The 19,355-nt window shown below is 38.8% G+C and overlaps 1 protein-coding gene across 1 annotated transcript in view; it reads right to left on the bottom strand.

Moving 5' to 3' along the window:
- Positions 1 to 16,510, bottom strand: part of LOC145005938 (uncharacterized) — a 32,143-nt gene extending 15,633 nt beyond the window's left edge. Inside the window, exon 1 of the mRNA XM_078965043.1 lies at positions 16,199 to 16,510. Within this exon, the coding sequence (XP_078821169.1) occupies positions 16,199 to 16,510 (312 nt within the window). The remainder of the gene's footprint in view (positions 1 to 16,198) is intronic.
- Positions 16,511 to 19,355: the final 2,845 nt, after the last annotated feature.

The raw sequence follows: 19,355 nt of genomic DNA, 5'->3' as shown, positions 1-19,355 counted from the left end.
TTGGTTTCAGGTACCTCTTCAGCGAAGGGGAAGGAGCTGGCACGGTAGCAGCACATCATACACACACGCATTGGTTTCGAACTCGAGACATTCTAGGATTTTACTCTGATATGTTACTATTTTATGATTTAGGGTTTTCAGACATGATATATATATATATATATATATATATATATATATATATATATATATATATATATATTGATTTACAGAATGATATAATTTTACGTAGTTTTCTTATGAATGTTTTGTAATTAGTTAATTAAAATGAACTTTTGGATTCGAAATTTGGGTCATTACAAGTTGGTATCAGAGCCCTGGTTTGAGGGATTCGGACACACCCTCGGGGGTGTCTGGACTCAAATCGAGGGATTAAAAGCTTTTTACAAGAAAATAATTTTATAAAAGATAAGATAAAGGAGTTTTGAGAAAGAACGAAGTGTGTGATGTGCGCGACCGGTCGAGCTTAAGTAAGCATTCCCCAAAGTACCCATACAAGTTTATGTTATGTTTATCAGCTTCAATAGAACAGCATGCTAGAATAGGACCAAGGATCTAGGATTGATGCCTTATGTGCCTGCTTATGTGTTTCAACTTATGTGAATTGTATGCTAGTATTGAGTAGACAACAGTAGGATAGCCTATTCAGGTTATGCCTGACAGTATGAGCTTAGCATTGTATACTAGTACAATTTCCCGTTAAGTCGATAGGATTGCTAGAGAACGTTACCTTTGGTCTGAATGTTGCTTGCTTTGTGCTTTGTGGGACTCTGAGTGATGGGAGTTAGCTATTAGGTGAATATGTTAAAGTCAAATGTGATCAGGGTCAGATAATCTTAGAGGATTGAATTTGACTCTATTTCATAGCTCTTGTTTGAGTCCTAACCGTTGTAGGGATGACTCCCTTACTCGAAGGATTATCCGGGCCTCGTTTCATGTGATTGTATTCAGGTAATGGCTAATTGGAATTAAAAAGAGGCCTTCAGCAACTGAGGACTGGTTTGGGTGGAGTTAGAGGTACCCTAGGGCGAGCCTAGGATAAGAATTGCAGAGATCAGTAGTAGTAGAAGGGACTTGGTGGAGTCGAGGCAGTTATTAAGGAAAGTACGGATAGATGTGGAAAGTAGTATGGTCCTGTACTACTGAAAGCAGAGGATCCGTACTTGAATCGAGGAAGGCTGAGGCAAGACCGGGGAACTTGTGATGGATGATATCCCTCTAGATGTATCACTATCACTGACAGTTGTCATTATGTATTGCAGAATGGTGGTGCTACGTCTGAGGCCAGCAGTTGGCAGTTCAGGAGAGGGATCGGGTTCGGGTTCTGGTTCCTAACTAGGGGATGAGAGGCTACGTGAGTTCATCGCGTCCGAGATCACTAGAGGCATCCTTGATGCGAACCCATTCATCTTTGGGTCGATCAAGGAAGGGATTATCGAGCTGATGGAGGATCGCCTTAGGGCGTTCAGGAGTGACATGGCGACTAGCCATTCAGGATCACACACACACACACACACACACTGTCCTTTAAGGACTTCAAGAGCAGTGGTGTACCAGATTTCCATGGGGCGAAGGAACCCATTGCTGCCATACGATGGATTGCAGACAGTGAGTCTGCACAGTTGACTAGCTCTTGCCCCGAGAGGTCGAAGGTGCGATATATAACAGGATGTTTAAGAGACCAGATAGGGATTGGTGGGAGTTGGTTGGTGACACTCTGTGTGACAACTCGATATTTCGAGGCAATATAATGGAACGCAAGTCAAATTTAGGTCAAAATTTAACTTTCCTAAAATCTTATTTGGGTTAAATAAAGTAGTAGGAATCGTGTCAAGGTTTTCATACATATAAAGAACCCTAAAAAATCCGAGTTATAACGAAGAAGTTATGGCCAATCGAAGATTCTCGGCAAAACCGGCAATACTGATAAATGTAAAACGCGAAGTTTCAATACAATAGTTTTTGGCATTAGGTATCTAAATGAAAGTTTTAGATATCATCAAACCGTAAACGTACATAAAAAGAACGTCCAAATCTGACTTCGTATGAGGAAGTGGTGATTTTTCTAAGTTACAAATATAGCAGTAGACAGCTAAAAACTCGAAATAGAGATCGAGAGACTTTTAGCCGACACAATCTAAATGAGAATCGAAGGACTCAACAATACTAGCACAACAGTAAAAAGTCTGACGAAAACGGACGTCGGATGAAGAAGTTATGGAACTTTAACGGACTTTTCCTGTCCCGACCTATTAAAAATATAATATTAAAAATAAAATCAAAACTAGCCGACGGAGTCTAAACGAAAGTTGTAGATCGTAGTCTCACCTTCGCGTGGATATAAAGAACGTCGAAAACGGAGTTCGTATGAGAAAGATATGAATTTTTGAAGTTTTTTAATTAATTTAAATATAAATTAAATTAAATCCCGGTATTATCCGAAGGAGGAGTCACCGGTCTGATCCCTCGTACGCCCAGCGTACCGTCGTACGCCCAGCGTACTCGGATGCTAGGCTCCGGTTCGTCCACGTCGCTCCAATGCTTCGACCGAGGATGCGCTCATGCATGACGCATGAGTACGCAGCGCGTACTCTAGTACGCCCCGCGTAACGCAACCCCCTCAGACCCCTATAAATAGCATGCGAGGGTGCCGGCCAAAATTGCTAATTTCCTTCCTTTCTCGCGCCGAAGCTCTGCGTTTCAACCCTCGGAATCATCCCAAAGGCCCGGCTTTCATATCCAAGGTGGGAAGAAAGTTTTACACTCCCGAGACTCCCGATATTTCCCGAGAATCTCGAGAGATCCGCTTTCTCGAGTAGAAGTTCTGCTCGGTTTTCGTCACGCATTCTTCAATCAATCAGGTGAGTTCATACCCCTATAACCCACACTTTTAAATGTTTTATGAATATTTTTATATGCTTTTAAGGGGGGGAATACAAGTAAAACACACGATGATTATCGTATGTTATATAAAGTTTCGTTTTATACTTTTTATCAACGGAATCATATGTGATTTATAATCATTATAAAGAAACTTTTGTGTGCAAAATGCATCACGATAATATCATATCTTTCGGAAATTGAAAAGTGTTGTTATTTATATATAAATCAAACACTCCGCTTATACTGTATGTATATGTGTCCACCTTTAGTACTACAAACATACGATTATTTTAGTACTACAAACATACGATTATTTTGGTACGAAAAACATCAATATTTTGGGATACTTCTTGTTAATAAATCAATCATATGTGATTTATAACTAGTATACAAATAGATTCACTACAAGTTCAACAGTTTCACTAAACATATTACTTTAAATGACTTTCTTAAACGTTTTTACATGATTAAAGCTCGTTATCAAACTGTCTTACATACTGTAAGCTTCCTTTCAAAATCGGTTACAAAGGTGTTTTCAAACAATGGTTTTACGTGTACTTAAACTGTCTTATCAAACAAAATACTTTCAATCATTTTATAAACTGACATCAAGTCACAAATCTTTATTAGACTTTTCAACGGTTTTACAAAACTTCTTTATGCTTTTATATTATAAATTGCATGCCTCTATATGTACAGTTATATAAGAAATGTTTAAAAGACATAGAAGGGCTATCCACCCTATTTCCTTTTCGCGCCTTGAGATGTGGTCTGGTGGGATATTGGGTATTCGTCCGAAAGTCTTTTAAATATTAGTTATATATCATGTATACATATATGGTCATAAATGTTCCATCAGTAATTTAGTTCCGATACAAATAGATATCAATGGTGTATAAACCTACTTGGTCACTCATCAATTACATTCTAGTAAACTATTATAGGAATAGTTTAGAGTAAACAAAACATTTTCACTACTACAAGAAATTACACCAGAGTCAGTTCATTCATGAGTCCAGACTACATGTTATATGAAGGAATACTTTTACATGAATACTTATACATGAATACTTTTACATAAACATTATATGGAAAATTACTACTACATGTTATATGAAGGAATACTCTTACCTGAATACTTATACATGAATACTTTTACATAAACATTATATGGAAAATCACTACTACATGTTATATGAAGGAATACTCTTACCTGAAAACTTATACATGAATACTTTTACATAGACATTATATGGCAATTTAATATTACATGTTATATGTCTAGATACGGTTATATTGTTCTCCTTTCTATCTTTACCTTGTGATTCAATCACATCATCGACAAGGTAGACTGGGACTTTATCTCCTATTACCACATCATACTTTGAGGGACTAACCATTCCGACAACCACTGCTAGCTACAGAGGTAAATGAACAATCTACGGATGTTCTAGGTTGATACCATCGTGGGTATACATAAGGGACTAACTATTCCTAAACCCGGCTGTTAGCAACAGAGGTAAATGAGCAGTCTACGGATGTTCTAGGTTGATACCATTTCAGGTATACTTAAGGGGCTACTAATAAGAGTTAAACAAGGAAAAACCATCACATTTTCAAGAGATACGTACTGTCAAAACAGTCAGGTCTAGGTAAAAGACTACTTTCAAAACATTCGAGTCTTGGTAGAAGACTACTTTTATACTAGTAGGAAATATGGGATTTTCTAGAGCTTTTCATACTTATACTAAATGTTTCATCATTCATTTACCAGTCTTTCATATCAACTAATCAAAGTAATGACATTAAATACTTATGAACTCACCAGCTTAAATGCTTATCTACTCTTTCAAAATAACTTGTATTCTCAGGTTACAAATAAACAGGTGTCGATACAAGGTTTAGAGAAGATGGAGCACTCAAGACTCGTCTTTTATTTTGATAAGTTATTATCATATCTTGTACAATGAAAGAAAACACTTGTAATTAAAATTATACTATTGATGCAATGGATGATGTTGTTGCTTGTTTACTACTTTACATTTGTTGTGATGCATACATGACGTCCTCCGCCCCAGAACGTTTCCGCCGTTCGTGGTTTTGGGGTGTGACAGATTGGTATCAGAGCTTTGTTTATAGTGAATTGAGTATATCAACCCATAAAAGATATACTAACTATAAATACAATGGGATTAAAAATACTCTGATTTAGAGTATATACTTTAAATAATAAGATATTTAAGTAAGTATACGTGTTGCATTCATACTAAAACCAGTGTCACTAGGACCGTACAAAAGAATTACGATTGTTGGGCAACACAAGTGGGCTTAGAGACATATGGTCAAAACTGGGAAGATATAGCCTGATCGCCTATATTATCCGAGGGTTGACTAGCATGTGCCTAAGTTTAAGTGTGTAGTCGCAACAATGCTAAAATCTTACCAACCCTACCACAATGAGAACAATAGAACATAACATAAAAATTAAAATACTATAGGAGTATTTGGTGTTACTATAAGTACTTTATACTTGAGAATTAAAACGGGATCCTCATTACTAAGTTGATAGTTGCTAAATGGATACACTAAGGCTACATGTAATTAGGATGTTATAGACTTAGAATCAGTGGTAATTTTGCCTTACCCCTATTCTATGTGAATTTGGAAATAAGGTCACTTATTCGAAGGTCTATCTTGTTTAGATTACACATAGCTGGTATGCACTTCACAAATAGTGGTGTAACTAATGAGGGTTTTCTAAATAATTATCTAGATAGTTCGTCTAATAATTATCCACTTACCCTAAATTCTCGCATAGAAATCACAGTTGGACTCCATCCCCTTGACAACCAGTATCTTTCGAATAAAGTTATAGCTGGTTGGTTTGGAGAAGAACCATAGAACGATCATCCTATCCCCTGGATGATCACCGTGATGAAGGCTTTTCTTACGATGCTAATTCCGAACTAGAGGTTGAGAACCTACCCCGAGCAACTTCCTTTCCAATTCCTAACCATCGTCCGGCTCTTCATGGCCCGACGCCTGATTCGGTGGAATGCTTGGGAACATGGAGCCAATAACAAGATCAGCCCATGCCAGTTATTGGCGACCGAAACTTTTACGACCTGAGCAATGGGGGCTCAGCAGGTAGAACCTTGCCAATCATGGGCCGCAGAGTGGCCCAAAATGAGATTCAAGGCAGGTCAGCCCAACATCAGATTGCCGAAGTTGTCACCGATGCGAGAATGCATACCCTCCACACCATTCATCTAGAAGATGCTCACGAGAGATCAGAGAGAAACCATGAAACCCTACTGCAAGCACTGACTGAATCACGAGCCGAAGTCATAGGGCTCCGAGTACACCAGATGGTGTGCGAAAGACACCTACTTGACATGGAACGTCAATTGGTTGGACTAAAAATTCACCCGAGGAATTACCGTCGCCAGTAGTAGACGCTTTACTTTATTTCCCTTATAAAAAGAGAAATCGTATTTTCTGTCTATGCCTGATGTCGCATTTTCTATGAAATTATCTGGTACCGTAACTACTTTAGTTAGGTCTTTATGCTGTCAGGAACTACCTCCTGTGGATATGATGTAAAACCTTTACAAGGTCATTTCCCTGAACCTTTACGCCGTAAAAATCCAAGATATTGACAGCCGGCTAACTTTTGTGTCATTTCCTTCATTCAAGTACTCTTATCATACTCTCATTGGAGTCTATCTGAAACCTGCTTTAGTTAAGTCATTGGACCATAGCAAGTTAAATACGGAAACATTTCCAAGTCTCTTTCAGTGGTTGGATTTTGTTATTCACCAACCCACGATACCTCAACTTGTACAACAAACGTCTTGAGAACATTCTACGAACTTACCTCTATTCATTACTAGGACTGCATCATAGGGATGTAGGTCAAACCTTCGCGAACATACTTTCATTCTGTATTAGGACTGCATCATAGAGATGTAGGTCAAACTTTTGAGAACATCGTCGTACTCTTAACATGAACAATCTAAGTACATCAGGGTCAACCCTTTATACACACACTTCCATCCAGCACTAGGACTGCATCATAGGGATGTAGGTCAATCCTTCAAGAACATACTTCTATTATTTACATGAACGATCGAAGTACGTCTAGGTTCAACCATACTCGCTCATAAATTCATTTTTCTTTTTCATATAACAGAATCATGTCGCCGAAGAAAAACGATCAACCCATCTACCAAACACCAACTCTTCAGATTGATGCAGCTACCTTTCAAGCTGCAGTCTCGGCTGCCGTGTCAGCTGTTCTGACCCTCCTCAACGCTAACAACGCGAATGTTAGCGGGATCGTTAACAATAATTCCAATCCAAGTAACAGTCAAGTACCTCAACAAGAAACAAACTACCACGACACCCCGAATCCCAAGCCCAAGAATAGAAAACGAAAGTTCTGGGCTAAGTCTAAAGGAAAATCACCCCAAGGGATGAGCAAAAGACGACAACATGTGGCAACCTTCGCAGCCACGACATCTGTACATCCTACTACCATCTCTTCTGGTATCCCAATTGTCCCTACACCAGCTAGGCAGTATCCCGGAAACACTACCAGAATGCAATAAGTGCGGCTTCCATCATCTAGGTAGTTGTCTCCCGTTACATTGCTTTAAATGCAACAAGAACGGACATACTACAAATTGCTGCTGGACTCGGATCCAACACATTACTTCAACCACCAATGTCGAAATCTCTCGAATATGCCATCTATGTGGCGTAATAGGACACTTCAAGAGGGACTGTCCAACAGAGGAGAATGATGGTGAATCCGGAGGAGTGTGACCTCATTATGGAAAGAGACAACGAAGGACCCTACTATAGTATAGGTTCACTTCCAACCGTCAGTAATATCTATGTTTTTATAAACCAACTAGAACTAGTGCAACTGGAGTCTTACCTTTTGCGAGATCCTGTCTGTATAGGAATTCTCGTCCTGCGTATACTTGTCTTTTGTAGTATATCATATTCACAGCAATAGTCTTGTGGTAAGTCTAAAGTACCGAAACTCTGTTGATGTTTGCACGGTTGTGTTTTGTCTGTAAACATCTTACGTTCAAATCTAATGTCTTTAAGTTTCCTTATGATCCTAACATTATCATATGACTTGATTCAATTTGATCCTCACAAAAACAGCTTCATACGTACATCTCTTCCTCCGAAATTTTCTTTCTAGCAAAGCCGTCGTTCCAGAATACCAAAGTACTCATGCATAGAGCACTTATTGTTTCTCATCCTTTCCGAAGAAAAATTCAACAAACCACCCCGAAGTACCACTCGTACAGCACGTCAAGTTCAATCCAAAGACCCATACGGTTGATCTATTGTTGAAGAATGTATACATAGGGGTAGTATATAATCAAGGTTCTACAGGTTTAGAATTGATGATTCCACTCTAACTTCTTTTCATCGTTGGGATGTGAGCTTAAAGAAGAATCATTTATTCGACTACCTTTTCAATCTTAATTATATACGACTCGTATACGCGAAACTGAAATTGATGAACCAGGTATGAGTTCTAAGATGAACTTCAAGATGGAGACTACTTAAGAAGACTACGAGTGATCATGCTGCCATGCAAGTAAACTTAGAAGCCCAATCCATGCCCTTTCTGTCGATTGGGACAAGAAAGTCAGATAGAACAAAAGTACCTACCATTTTTCCTTAAGTCACGAGCAATCATACTTTAGTTTAGATCTTCACGTCACCTAATCAACCACAAGGTTTTGACTTCATAATCAGTATGAATTGGTTTTGTTCTTATACAAGAGGAAAGGTCACTGCCTATACCTCAAGACAACTTAAGACACATGGAGTTAACGATACAACACATGATCTTGAGTCAGGAGCAATGATAATCGCTCTGAAGATCTGGAGGCACTACTTGTAGGGTACAAGGTGTACTAATTTCACAGTTCACAAAACATCCAACATACATTCGACCAAGAAGAGTTATAACACTAGTAAGGCAAACGAAAGAAACAAAGTCGTTCCCCGATAGTGAAATGTTCACTGGAAAGCCATGCGAGGATTTGAATTCACTTAGGAACAGAAAGATCAAATTAAACTTCAATCCGTAGCATAGTATCAATTCTGCTTAAACTCTAATTTCGGGACGAAATTCCCTCTAACAGGGGTATGATGTGATAACTCGATATTTCGAGGCAATATAATGGAACGCAAGTCAAATTTAGGTCAAAATTTAACTTTCCTAAAATCTTATTTGGGTTAAATAAAGTAGTAGGAATCGTGTCAAGGTTTTCATACATATAAAGAACCCTAAAAAATCCGAGTTATAACGAAGAAGTTATGGCCAATCGAAGATTCTCGGCAAAACCGGCAATACTGATAAATGTAAAACGCGAAGTTTCAATACAATAGTTTTTGGCATTAGGTATCTAAATGAAAGTTTTAGATATCATCAAACCGTAAACGTACATAAAAAGAACGTCCAAATCTGACTTCGTATGAGGAAGTGGTGATTTTTCTAAGTTACAAATATAGCAGTAGACAGCTAAAAACTCGAAATAGAGATCGAGAGACTTTTAGCCGACACAATCTAAATGAGAATCGAAGGACTCAACAATACTAGCGAACGGTAAAAAGTCTGACGAAAACGGACGTCGGATGAAGAAGTTATGGAACTTTAACGGACTTTTCCTGTCCCGACCTATTAAAAATATAATATTAAAAATAAAATCAAAACTAGCCGACGGAGTCTAAACAAAAGTTGTAGATCGTAGTCTCACCTTCGCGTGGATATAAAGAACGTCGAAAACGGAGTTCGTATGAGAACGATATGAATTTTTGAAGTTTTTTAATTAATTTAAATATAAATTAAATTAAATCCCGGTATTATCCGAAGGAGGAGTCACCGGTCCGATCCCTCGTACGCCCAGCGTACCGTCGTACACCCAGCGTACTCGGATGCTAGGCTCCGGTTCGTCCACGTCGCTCCAATGCTTCGACCGAGGATGCGCTCATGCATGACGCATGAGTACGCAGCGCGTACTCTAGTACGCCCCGCGTAACGCAACCCCTTCAGACCCCTATAAATAGCATGCGAGGGTGCCGGCCAAAATTGCTAATTTCCTTCCTTTCTCGCGCCGAAGCTCTGCGTTTCAACCCTCGGAATCACCCCAAAGGCACGGCTTTCATATCCAAGGTGGGAAGAAAGTTTTACACTCCCGAGACTCCCGAGATTTCCCGAGAATCTCGAGAGATCCGCTTTCTCGAGTAGAAGTTCTGCTCGGTTTTCGTCACGCATTCTTCAATCAATCAGGTGAGTTCATACCCCTATAATCCACACTTTTAAATGTTTTATGAATATTTTTATATGCTTTTAAGGGGGGGAATACAAGTAAAACACACGATGATTATCGTATGTTATATAAAGTTTCGTTTTATACTTTTTATCAACGGAATCATATGTGATTTATAATCATTATAAAGAAACTTTTGTGTGCAAAATGCATCACGATAATATCATATCTTTCGGAAATTGAAAAGTGTTGTTATTTATATATAAATCAAACACTCCGCTTATACTGTATGTATATGTGTCCACCTTTGGTACTACAAACATACGATTATTTTAGTACTACAAACATACGATTATTTTGGTACGAAAAACATCAATATTTTGGGATACTTCTTGTTAATAAATCAATCATATGTGATTTATAACTAGTATACAAATAGATTCACTACAAGTTCAACAGTTTCACTAAACATATTACTTTAAATGACTTTCTTAAACGTTTTTACATGATTAAAGCTCGTTATCAAACTGTCTTACATACTGTAAGCTTCCTTTCAAAATCGGTTACAAAGGTGTTTTCAAACAATGGTTTTACGTGTACTTAAACTGTCTTATCAAACAAAATACTTTCAATCATTTTATAAACTGACATCAAGTCACAAATCTTTATTAGACTTTTCAACGGTTTTACAAAACTTCTTTATGCTTTTATATTATAAATTGCATGCCTCTATATGTACAGTTATATAAGAAATGTTTAAAAGACTTAGAAAGGCTATCCACCCTATTTCCTTTTCGCGCCTTGAGATGTGGTCTGGTGGGATATTGGGTATTCGTCCGAAAGTCTTTTAAATATTAGTTATATATCATGTATACATATATGGTCATAAATGTTCCATCAGTAATTTAGTTCCGATACAAATAGATATCAATGGTGTATAAACCTACTTGGTCACTCATCAATTACATTCTAGTAAACTATTATAGGAATAGTTTAGAGTAAACAAAACATTTTCACTACTACAAGAAATTACACCAGAGTCAGTTCATTCATGAGTCCAGACTACATGTTATATGAAGGAATACTTTTACATGAATACTTATACATGAATACTTTTACATAAACATTATATGGCAAATTACTACTACATGTTATATGAAGGAATACTCTTACCTGAATACTTATACATGAATACTTATACATGAATACTTTTACATAAACATTATATGGCAAATCACTACTACATGTTATATGAAGGAATACTCTTACCTGAAAACTTATACATGAATACTTTTACATAGACATTATATGGCAATTTAATATTACATGTTATATGTCTAGATACGGTTATATTGTTCGCCTTTCTATCTTTACCTTGTGATTCAATCACATCATCGACAAGGTAGACTGGGACTTTATCTCCTATTACCATATCATACTTTGAGGGACTAACCATTCCGACAACCACTGCTAGCTACAGAGGTAAATGAACAATCTACGGATGTTCTAGGTTGATACCATCGTGGGTATACATAAGGGACTAACTATTCCTAAACCCGGCTGTTAGCAACAGAGGTAAATGAGCAGTCTACGGATGTTCTAGGTTGATACCATTTCAGGTATACTTAAGGGGCTACTAATAAGAGTTAAACAAGGAAAAACCATCACATTTTCAAGAGATACGTACTGTCAAAACAGTCAGGTCTAGGTAAAAGACTACTTTCAAAACATTCGAGTCTTGGTAGAAGACTACTTTTATACTAGTAGGAAATATGGGATTTTCTAGAGCTTTTCATACTTATACTAAATGTTTCATCATTCATTTACCAGTCTTTCATATCAACTAATCAAAGTAATGGCATTAAATACTTATGAACTCACCAGCTTAAATGCTGATCTACTCTTTCAAAATAACTTGTATTCTCAGGTTACAAATAAACAGGTGTCGATACAAGGTTTATAGAAGATGGAGCACTCAAGACTCGTCTTTCATTTTGATAAGTTATTATCATATCTTGTACAATGAAAGAAAACACTTGTAATTAAAATTATACTATTGATGCCATGGATGATGTTGTTGCTTGTTTACTACTTTACATTTGTTGTGATGCATACATGACGTCCTCCGCCCCAGAACGTTTCCGCCGTTCGTGGTTTTGGGGTGTGACACTCTGGGAGCCTCGACTATTGAGGCTATGACGTGGCCAGACTTTCTGACCCGGTTCAGGAGTGAGTTCGTGCCAACTGTGGAGCTTCAGCGGCTGGCCAGGGAGTTTTTGGCTATGAGACAGACTACGGAGACTGTGGCGGATATCACCGCCAAGTTCCGGGAGAGGGCGTTGCTGGTGCCCCAGTATGCAGGAGATGAGGACATGAGGAGGACCCACTACCATGACATGTTGCGAGCCGACATTCAGAAGCATGTTAGTTTTTCAGCTTGCCCTACCCTGGATTCCATGATAGCCAGGGCAAGGGAGAGGGAGATTGATCTGGAGCACATCCGAAAGAGGAAGGTTGAGGAGGGACAAACGACTAGGGCTTCAGGGAAGAAGTCCTAGGGATCAGATAGTAGGCCGAAGGGCCAGTCAGGACAGGGCCGCTGTAGGAAATGAGGCAGGCCACACGAGGGGGCGTGTAGATTGGGATCGTCAGGCTACTACAAGTACGGAAATACGGGGCATTTTAGCAGGGATTGTACCGCCCCTGCAACCACTATTCAGACATCCAATTTGTTGTGTTTCCACTTCAACCAAAGGGTCCATAAGAAGGCCAACTGTCCCCAGTTGACAGCAGCAGCGCCAGTAAAGGCACCAACTGTAGTGGTGTTGATTCTGATGGCATATGCAGAATTAGAAAGATCTAGTGAATCATCATACAAATTCAAGAACACAAGGAGTAAATAAATCTTTGTAAGCTCTTATTAGATCTAGAAAGATTATACAAATGGGTCTTGTATACAATTTCTCTCTCTAGTTTAACACTCCAAAATGGACTCTTACATAATGGGAGTCACTCACTTCCTATTTATAGGAAAAGACTCAACCCATTTACACATACAAAGAGGAAAGCCTAAAACAATACATCCAAGCATGACTTTGCACCCTAACATTCTCCCCCTCAAAGTTAGGATTGGATGTCCGACTTTAATCTCCAACGAGCTAGGGCGATCAAGACCAAACTCCCCCTCGAAGTAACACCGGTCTTCAAATCCGCAAATGAATATTCGACGAACCCGAGAAGCTTCGAATACCCATCATTCTCCCCCTTTTTATAATCAAAAAATGATTATAAAACCCACTAAGGATGAGAAGCGCCCGAGGAATAATCTTCACACTACTCCCCCTTGATGTGTACCAAAAATGAATCAACAAAAATCTTGCACGCAAAAACAATCACGAAAAAGCCACAAAAAATTTCCAATTTATGAAATTTTTTGACTTTTTAGGTGATAGTTGCAAGATTTTTCAAAAACCGGGTAGAAATTGTCACTTTCTGAAACTTGCAGGGACCCGTTGCGCCAAAAACAGTCAAATATCCGAAACTTTAGCCCATTTGCGAAACCGGGCATAAAGCGTAAATTCGCACAAACTGCAGGGACCATAACTAAAAATTCTGCAATTTCTCAGCTTTTATTGCTATTTGCGAAGTTGGGTATTTGTTGCCAAAAATGCGAAACTGCAGGTACTCATTTTGAAAATTTCTGCATGTTCTTCAAACTTGTGAAGTTGGGTCAATTTTATAATTTCATGAAAAGATCAGGGACAAATGTTGAAACTTGTGTTTTCTTCCCCAATTCATTAACCAGTCAAATTCTTCTCACGTTCAACAAACTCTTTTCAGGCTAATCTTCGCAAATCACTTGCAAAACATTCGCATACGGACACATGAATGCGAATGAATCACTTTGATACCAACCCATTCAACCAATTGCGAATCTTGTTTGAAAACTTTGCATCTCTACCTCGAGTAACCAAATGCGAACCTTTTTGCTTTTATATGTGACTTGCTTTTGAAACTCACTGTATTTGCTAAAAAAAATTTCGCATTCACTCATATGCGAAAATCCAAGCAATCGATTTCCTCAAAATCAGTCAATTTGAACAAATCACAGTTCTTCTTCCTCAAACCAAATTTCATACTTCGCGTTTTCCTTACGTCAACAATCGATTAAAATCAACATTGACACACACTTTCAAAATCAGATAATCGACGCCATTTGTGCTTCACTTAATCAATCATCAACCTAATATCAACATCAATTACCCTTCGCTTTTAATTCAAAACTTCCCAGTCTTCATAAATCAACATCACTGAAAATCGATTCCCAAATCTTCGTTTTTCAGTCAACAACACAAATCAAGAGATCGTTTCCTCAAAATCAATGCATAACCCAAACTTTCGAAATAGACAAACACCAAATCATCAATTTCTCAAAACTTCTTGACTTCGCATTCTCCTTCACGAATCGTCCATCAATCATCAACCCAATATTGACATCAATTACAATCTATTCCAAAAACCATCGACATTTGCATCTTGATCCAAAAATCAAATCTATTCATCTGTTTTACATCAATCATCTTCCCAATTCTTCGATTGCCAGAAATTAAAAATTAATATCGATCAAACTCACAGATATTAAACTTGCTAATATCATCTTCCAAATCGAATCGATCAATTTTTAGACATCGACACTTACTTCAACATAGACTTCGTTTTTCATTCAACGTGAAATCGATTTCAACAAACCCATCGATTCTTGTTTTCCAGTTCATCAACATATTAGATTTGAAGAAAATTGATTCACAAATCAAATATGAATGAAACAAGATTCACGAACTGTTTTGAGTTCGATATTCAACACAATAGCTTCACAGATCAATAGAAACAAAATCAAGAGGAAACAAAATCAATGCATCAAGCTTGATGCAAGTAGATATCCGAATGAAATTGATTAATCATAGATTGATCAAATCATGAATAACGAATAGATGAAGAAAATAAGATCGATACATCTGATTTGAATACTGAAAGTTCTTTATGGATGGATCAAAAACGATCGACAACAAATGGGCTCAAATCATCGATCAATGAACAGTGACTAAAACTAATTTGGGCTTGAATTTTTGGACTGAAGAATAGTAGAAGATCGAGATTTTGTTCGTTAGTTTGGGCTCATCCATGAATAGTAACAAGAATGTAAATTGGGCTTATGAATCGAATCATATGAACATTGATTACAAATCAGTTTGAAAAGAAAAAAAATTTGGAAATATGATTTTGATTTTTGGAATTTTGATCTTAAACAAGAATAATTGGATCAACAATGAGGTTAAAATAGATTAGATCCAATGAGACAAATCGATCAAAAAAAAAACGCAAAGTACGAATCGAAATCATGGATGTTTTGGAATCCATTTGAGAATTTGAGATACCTTTTTGACGAATCGAGTTCCGTTTTCAACGAACAAATCAAATTTGGAAGATCTTGGTTCTTTTGTCGGAATGAGAAAATCTCCAAATCGAACATTGTACCACCCACCATGCGAGATGTACAACTCGTTCTTCGTGTTCTTCATCAAACCAAGAACATCTTCAAAAGAACCACCAACACTTTTGGGTTTTGACTTCAAATTCAATGCAACCTTTGGAGATTGTTGCTTTGGAACCCAAATTTGCTTCACGGATTTTTGCTTCACAACATATGATGATTTTTGTGAGTAAACCCGCTTATTCTTCCGATTCATCTTCTTCTTCTTTTTATTTCTCATCTTTTTGCATCTTGAAGATTTGACTTCATGAACAAACCCACTTTTCACAACATCAACTTTGTGAATTTGAATCAAATCTTTTGCAGTTTGATATTTGTGAATTTCTTTAATCACCGGCTTCCGATAAGGAATCATTCCTTCAAATGAATCACAAAAACACAAAATATCATCGGTTTGAACTCCAATTGAGCAAAAAACTTTTTCATCTTGAAAATCAACTTGAACTCCTTTTTCTTGAACATCAAGAACATCCGGGTAAGAAGCAAGAACATTATCACCATATATGCATTCATCAAGACGAATTCCTTCAATTACTTCATCATCTTTCTTCTTCTTTCTTCTTTCATGATAATTTGTTACCAAACGATTAAGCAACATCTTATGATGATCATGATCAATAGGATAACCATTGAATTTTCCACATTCACATTTCATACTAGAAATGAGTGTATTTTGTTTGAAATACCCAGTTACAAAACAATTGAGAACTCCTTCAAAACTAAATGGCCATGGAAAATCCTCCATAAAAACTTCACAAATAGTTTCTTCCATCTTTGATCAATCGATATGAACTTGAGTTTTCTAGAAAGAGAAAGTGTAAATCAAGTAGATCTCTAGAGAGAGAAAGTGAATATGAACCAAATTCTAGTGAGAGAAAGTGGTACAAACAAGTATTCTAGAGAGAGAAAGTCAAATTATGGATCAAATCAAAGAAAAATTCGAATTCAAGAACACAAAAATACTCTAATCACGAAGATCCATAAGAACATGAAGAATCACCAAATCAAGATCGCCATCAAGGATCAATTCTTGATGAAATCAAGAACACCCGCTCTGATACCAATTGTAGTGGTGTTGATTCTGATGGCATATGCGGAATTAGAAAGATCTAGTGAATCATCATACAAATTCAAGAACACAAGGAGTAAATAAATCTTTGTAAGCTCTTATTAGATCTAGAAAGATTATACAAATAGGTATTGTATACAATTTCTCTCTCTAGTCTAACACTCCAAAATGGACTCTTACATAATGGGAGTCACTCACTTCCTATTTATAGGAAAAAACTCAACCCATTTACACATACAAAGAGGAAAGCCTAAAACAATACATCCAAGCATGACTTTGCACCCTAACACCAACCCCAGCTACCCTGCGGATTACTGATGCCAGCAGGGCAAGTCAGAGGCTCCAGTGGTGAGGAGACGGGCCTTCGAGTTGACTACCGAGGAGGCACACATCGCACCCTATATGGTGATGGGTATGATTCTTTCCTCTGATTTACTTATATGATGTTTTCATATTGATATATTGCTTGTATATATACATGTTTAGCATCGTTCCATGTGAATGGTATACTGGTTCAAGTGTTGTTTGATTCGGGCGCCACTCGATATTTTGTTTCTCTTGTGCTCAACAAGAGGTTTTCTGAGTCTTCGGGCATGTTGGATTGCCCTTTAGAGGTAGAGATTGCTGATGATCGATCGGTGCGAGCATCAGCAGTTTTCCGAGATTGCGTGCTGAGTATGTTCGAGGAACGCTACCTAGTAGACCTGGTTCCCAATCCGTTGCGAGTGACCAAGGTAATTATAGGCGTAGATTGGTTGAGCCCCATTGGGGCAGTGATAGATTGCACACAACAACTAGTGCGAGTTAGGACCCCAAGTGGGGGAGAGTTGGTGATCCATGGTGAGAGGCCATAACATGGACCTACCGTGTTTTCAGTAGCAAGGGCTAGGCGCTACCTACAGCAGGGCTACGCCGGGTATGTCGCATATGTTATGGATACCCGGGAGGCGGGTAAGGTGAAGGTGAGCAATGTTCCGGTGGTGCGAGACTACGCATATATGTTCCCAGAGGAGCTTCCTGGGATACCTCCGGAGCGACAGGTGGAGTTCAAGATCGACCTAGTCCCTAGTGCGGCTCTGATAGCCAGGGCACCGTATCGGTTGGCTCCTCCTGAGATGTAGGAGTTGTCTACGCAGCTGCAAGAGCTACTAGAAAAAGTATTTATCAGGCTGAGTAGTTCGCCTTGGGGAGCCCCGATCCTATTTGTCAAGAAGATGGACGGATCGTATCGGATGTGTATAGATTATCGGGAGCTGAATAAGGTAACGGTGAAGAACCGTTACCCACTCCCGAGGATTGATGACCTCTTTAACCAATTGCAAGGAGCATCTTGGTTTTCCAAGATTGATTTGCATTCAGGTTACCATCAGATGAGGGTCATAGAGGAGGATGTACAAAAGACCGATTTTCAAATGCGTTATGGTCACTATGAGTTCGTGTTGATGCCTTTAGGGCTCACCAATGCTCCTACCGCATTCATGGATCTCATGAACCGCGTATGTAGTCCGATGCTGGATCGGTTCGTGATAGTTTTCATTGATGATATCTTGGTCTACTCCAAGCCGCAGGAGGAGGATGGGGAGTATATGCGACATGTTTTGGAGACCCTACGGAGAAAGAGCTTGTACGCCAAGTTCTCCAAGTGTGAGTTCTGGTTGCACGAGGTGCAGTTTCTTGGGCACCTTGTGAACCAGGATGGTATTCTGGTTGACCCGGCCAAGGTAGAGGTCGTGATGAGGTGGGAGGTTCCAAAGTCTCCATCTGAGATTTAGTGTCTCCTTGGATTAGCCGGTTACTATCGGAGGTTCATCCAGGATTTCTCCAAGATAGCCGTACCCTTGACTCGGCTAACGAAGAAGGTCGTAGTCTTTCGCTGGGGGCCTGAGCAGCAGGTAGCGTTTGAGACACTGAGACAGATATTATGCGAGGTGCCAATCTTAGCCATACCAGAGGGCGTAGTGGATTTTGTTGTATACTGCAATGCGTCCATCTTAGGTTTGGGTGCAGTTTTGATGCAGAGAGGACATGTTATTGCTTACGCTTCGAGGTAGCTAAAGCCTCACGAGGCGAATTACCCGACACATGATTTGGAGCTGGGGGCTGTTGTGTTCGCACTCAAGATTTGGTGTCATTACCTCTATGGGGTTCGTTGTACCATTTACACGGACCACAACATTTTGAGGTACCTCATGGATCAACTGAATCTGAACATGAGGCAGCGTCGATGGCTTGATGTGGTAAAGGATTATGATTGCGAGATCCTTTACCACCCGGGGAAGGCCAATGTGATGGCCGATGCGCTTAGCCACTAGGCAACACCGATCAGGGACATCTGTGTGAGGATGACAGTTGTGACTACGTTATTGGAGCAGATCCGGGAGGCCCAACAGGAGGCCATGAAGGAGGAGCATCGGAAGAGTGAAAGGATTGTGGGTCAGGTTTCCTCCTTCGACTATGATAGCTAGGGATTGTTAACACTACATCGTAGGGTGTGGGTTCCATACCACGGGAGTGTGCACCAGGTCCTGATGGAAGAGGTTCACAAATC

The sequence above is a fragment of the Lactuca saligna genome, chromosome 1 (assembly GCF_052625555.1).
Source record: "Lactuca saligna cultivar CGN05327 chromosome 1, ASM5262555v1, whole genome shotgun sequence".
Lineage (NCBI taxonomy): Eukaryota > Viridiplantae > Streptophyta > Magnoliopsida > Asterales > Asteraceae > Lactuca > Lactuca saligna.
Note: the sequence above shows the minus strand (reverse complement) of the source record. Positions and strands in the feature narration are given on the sequence as shown.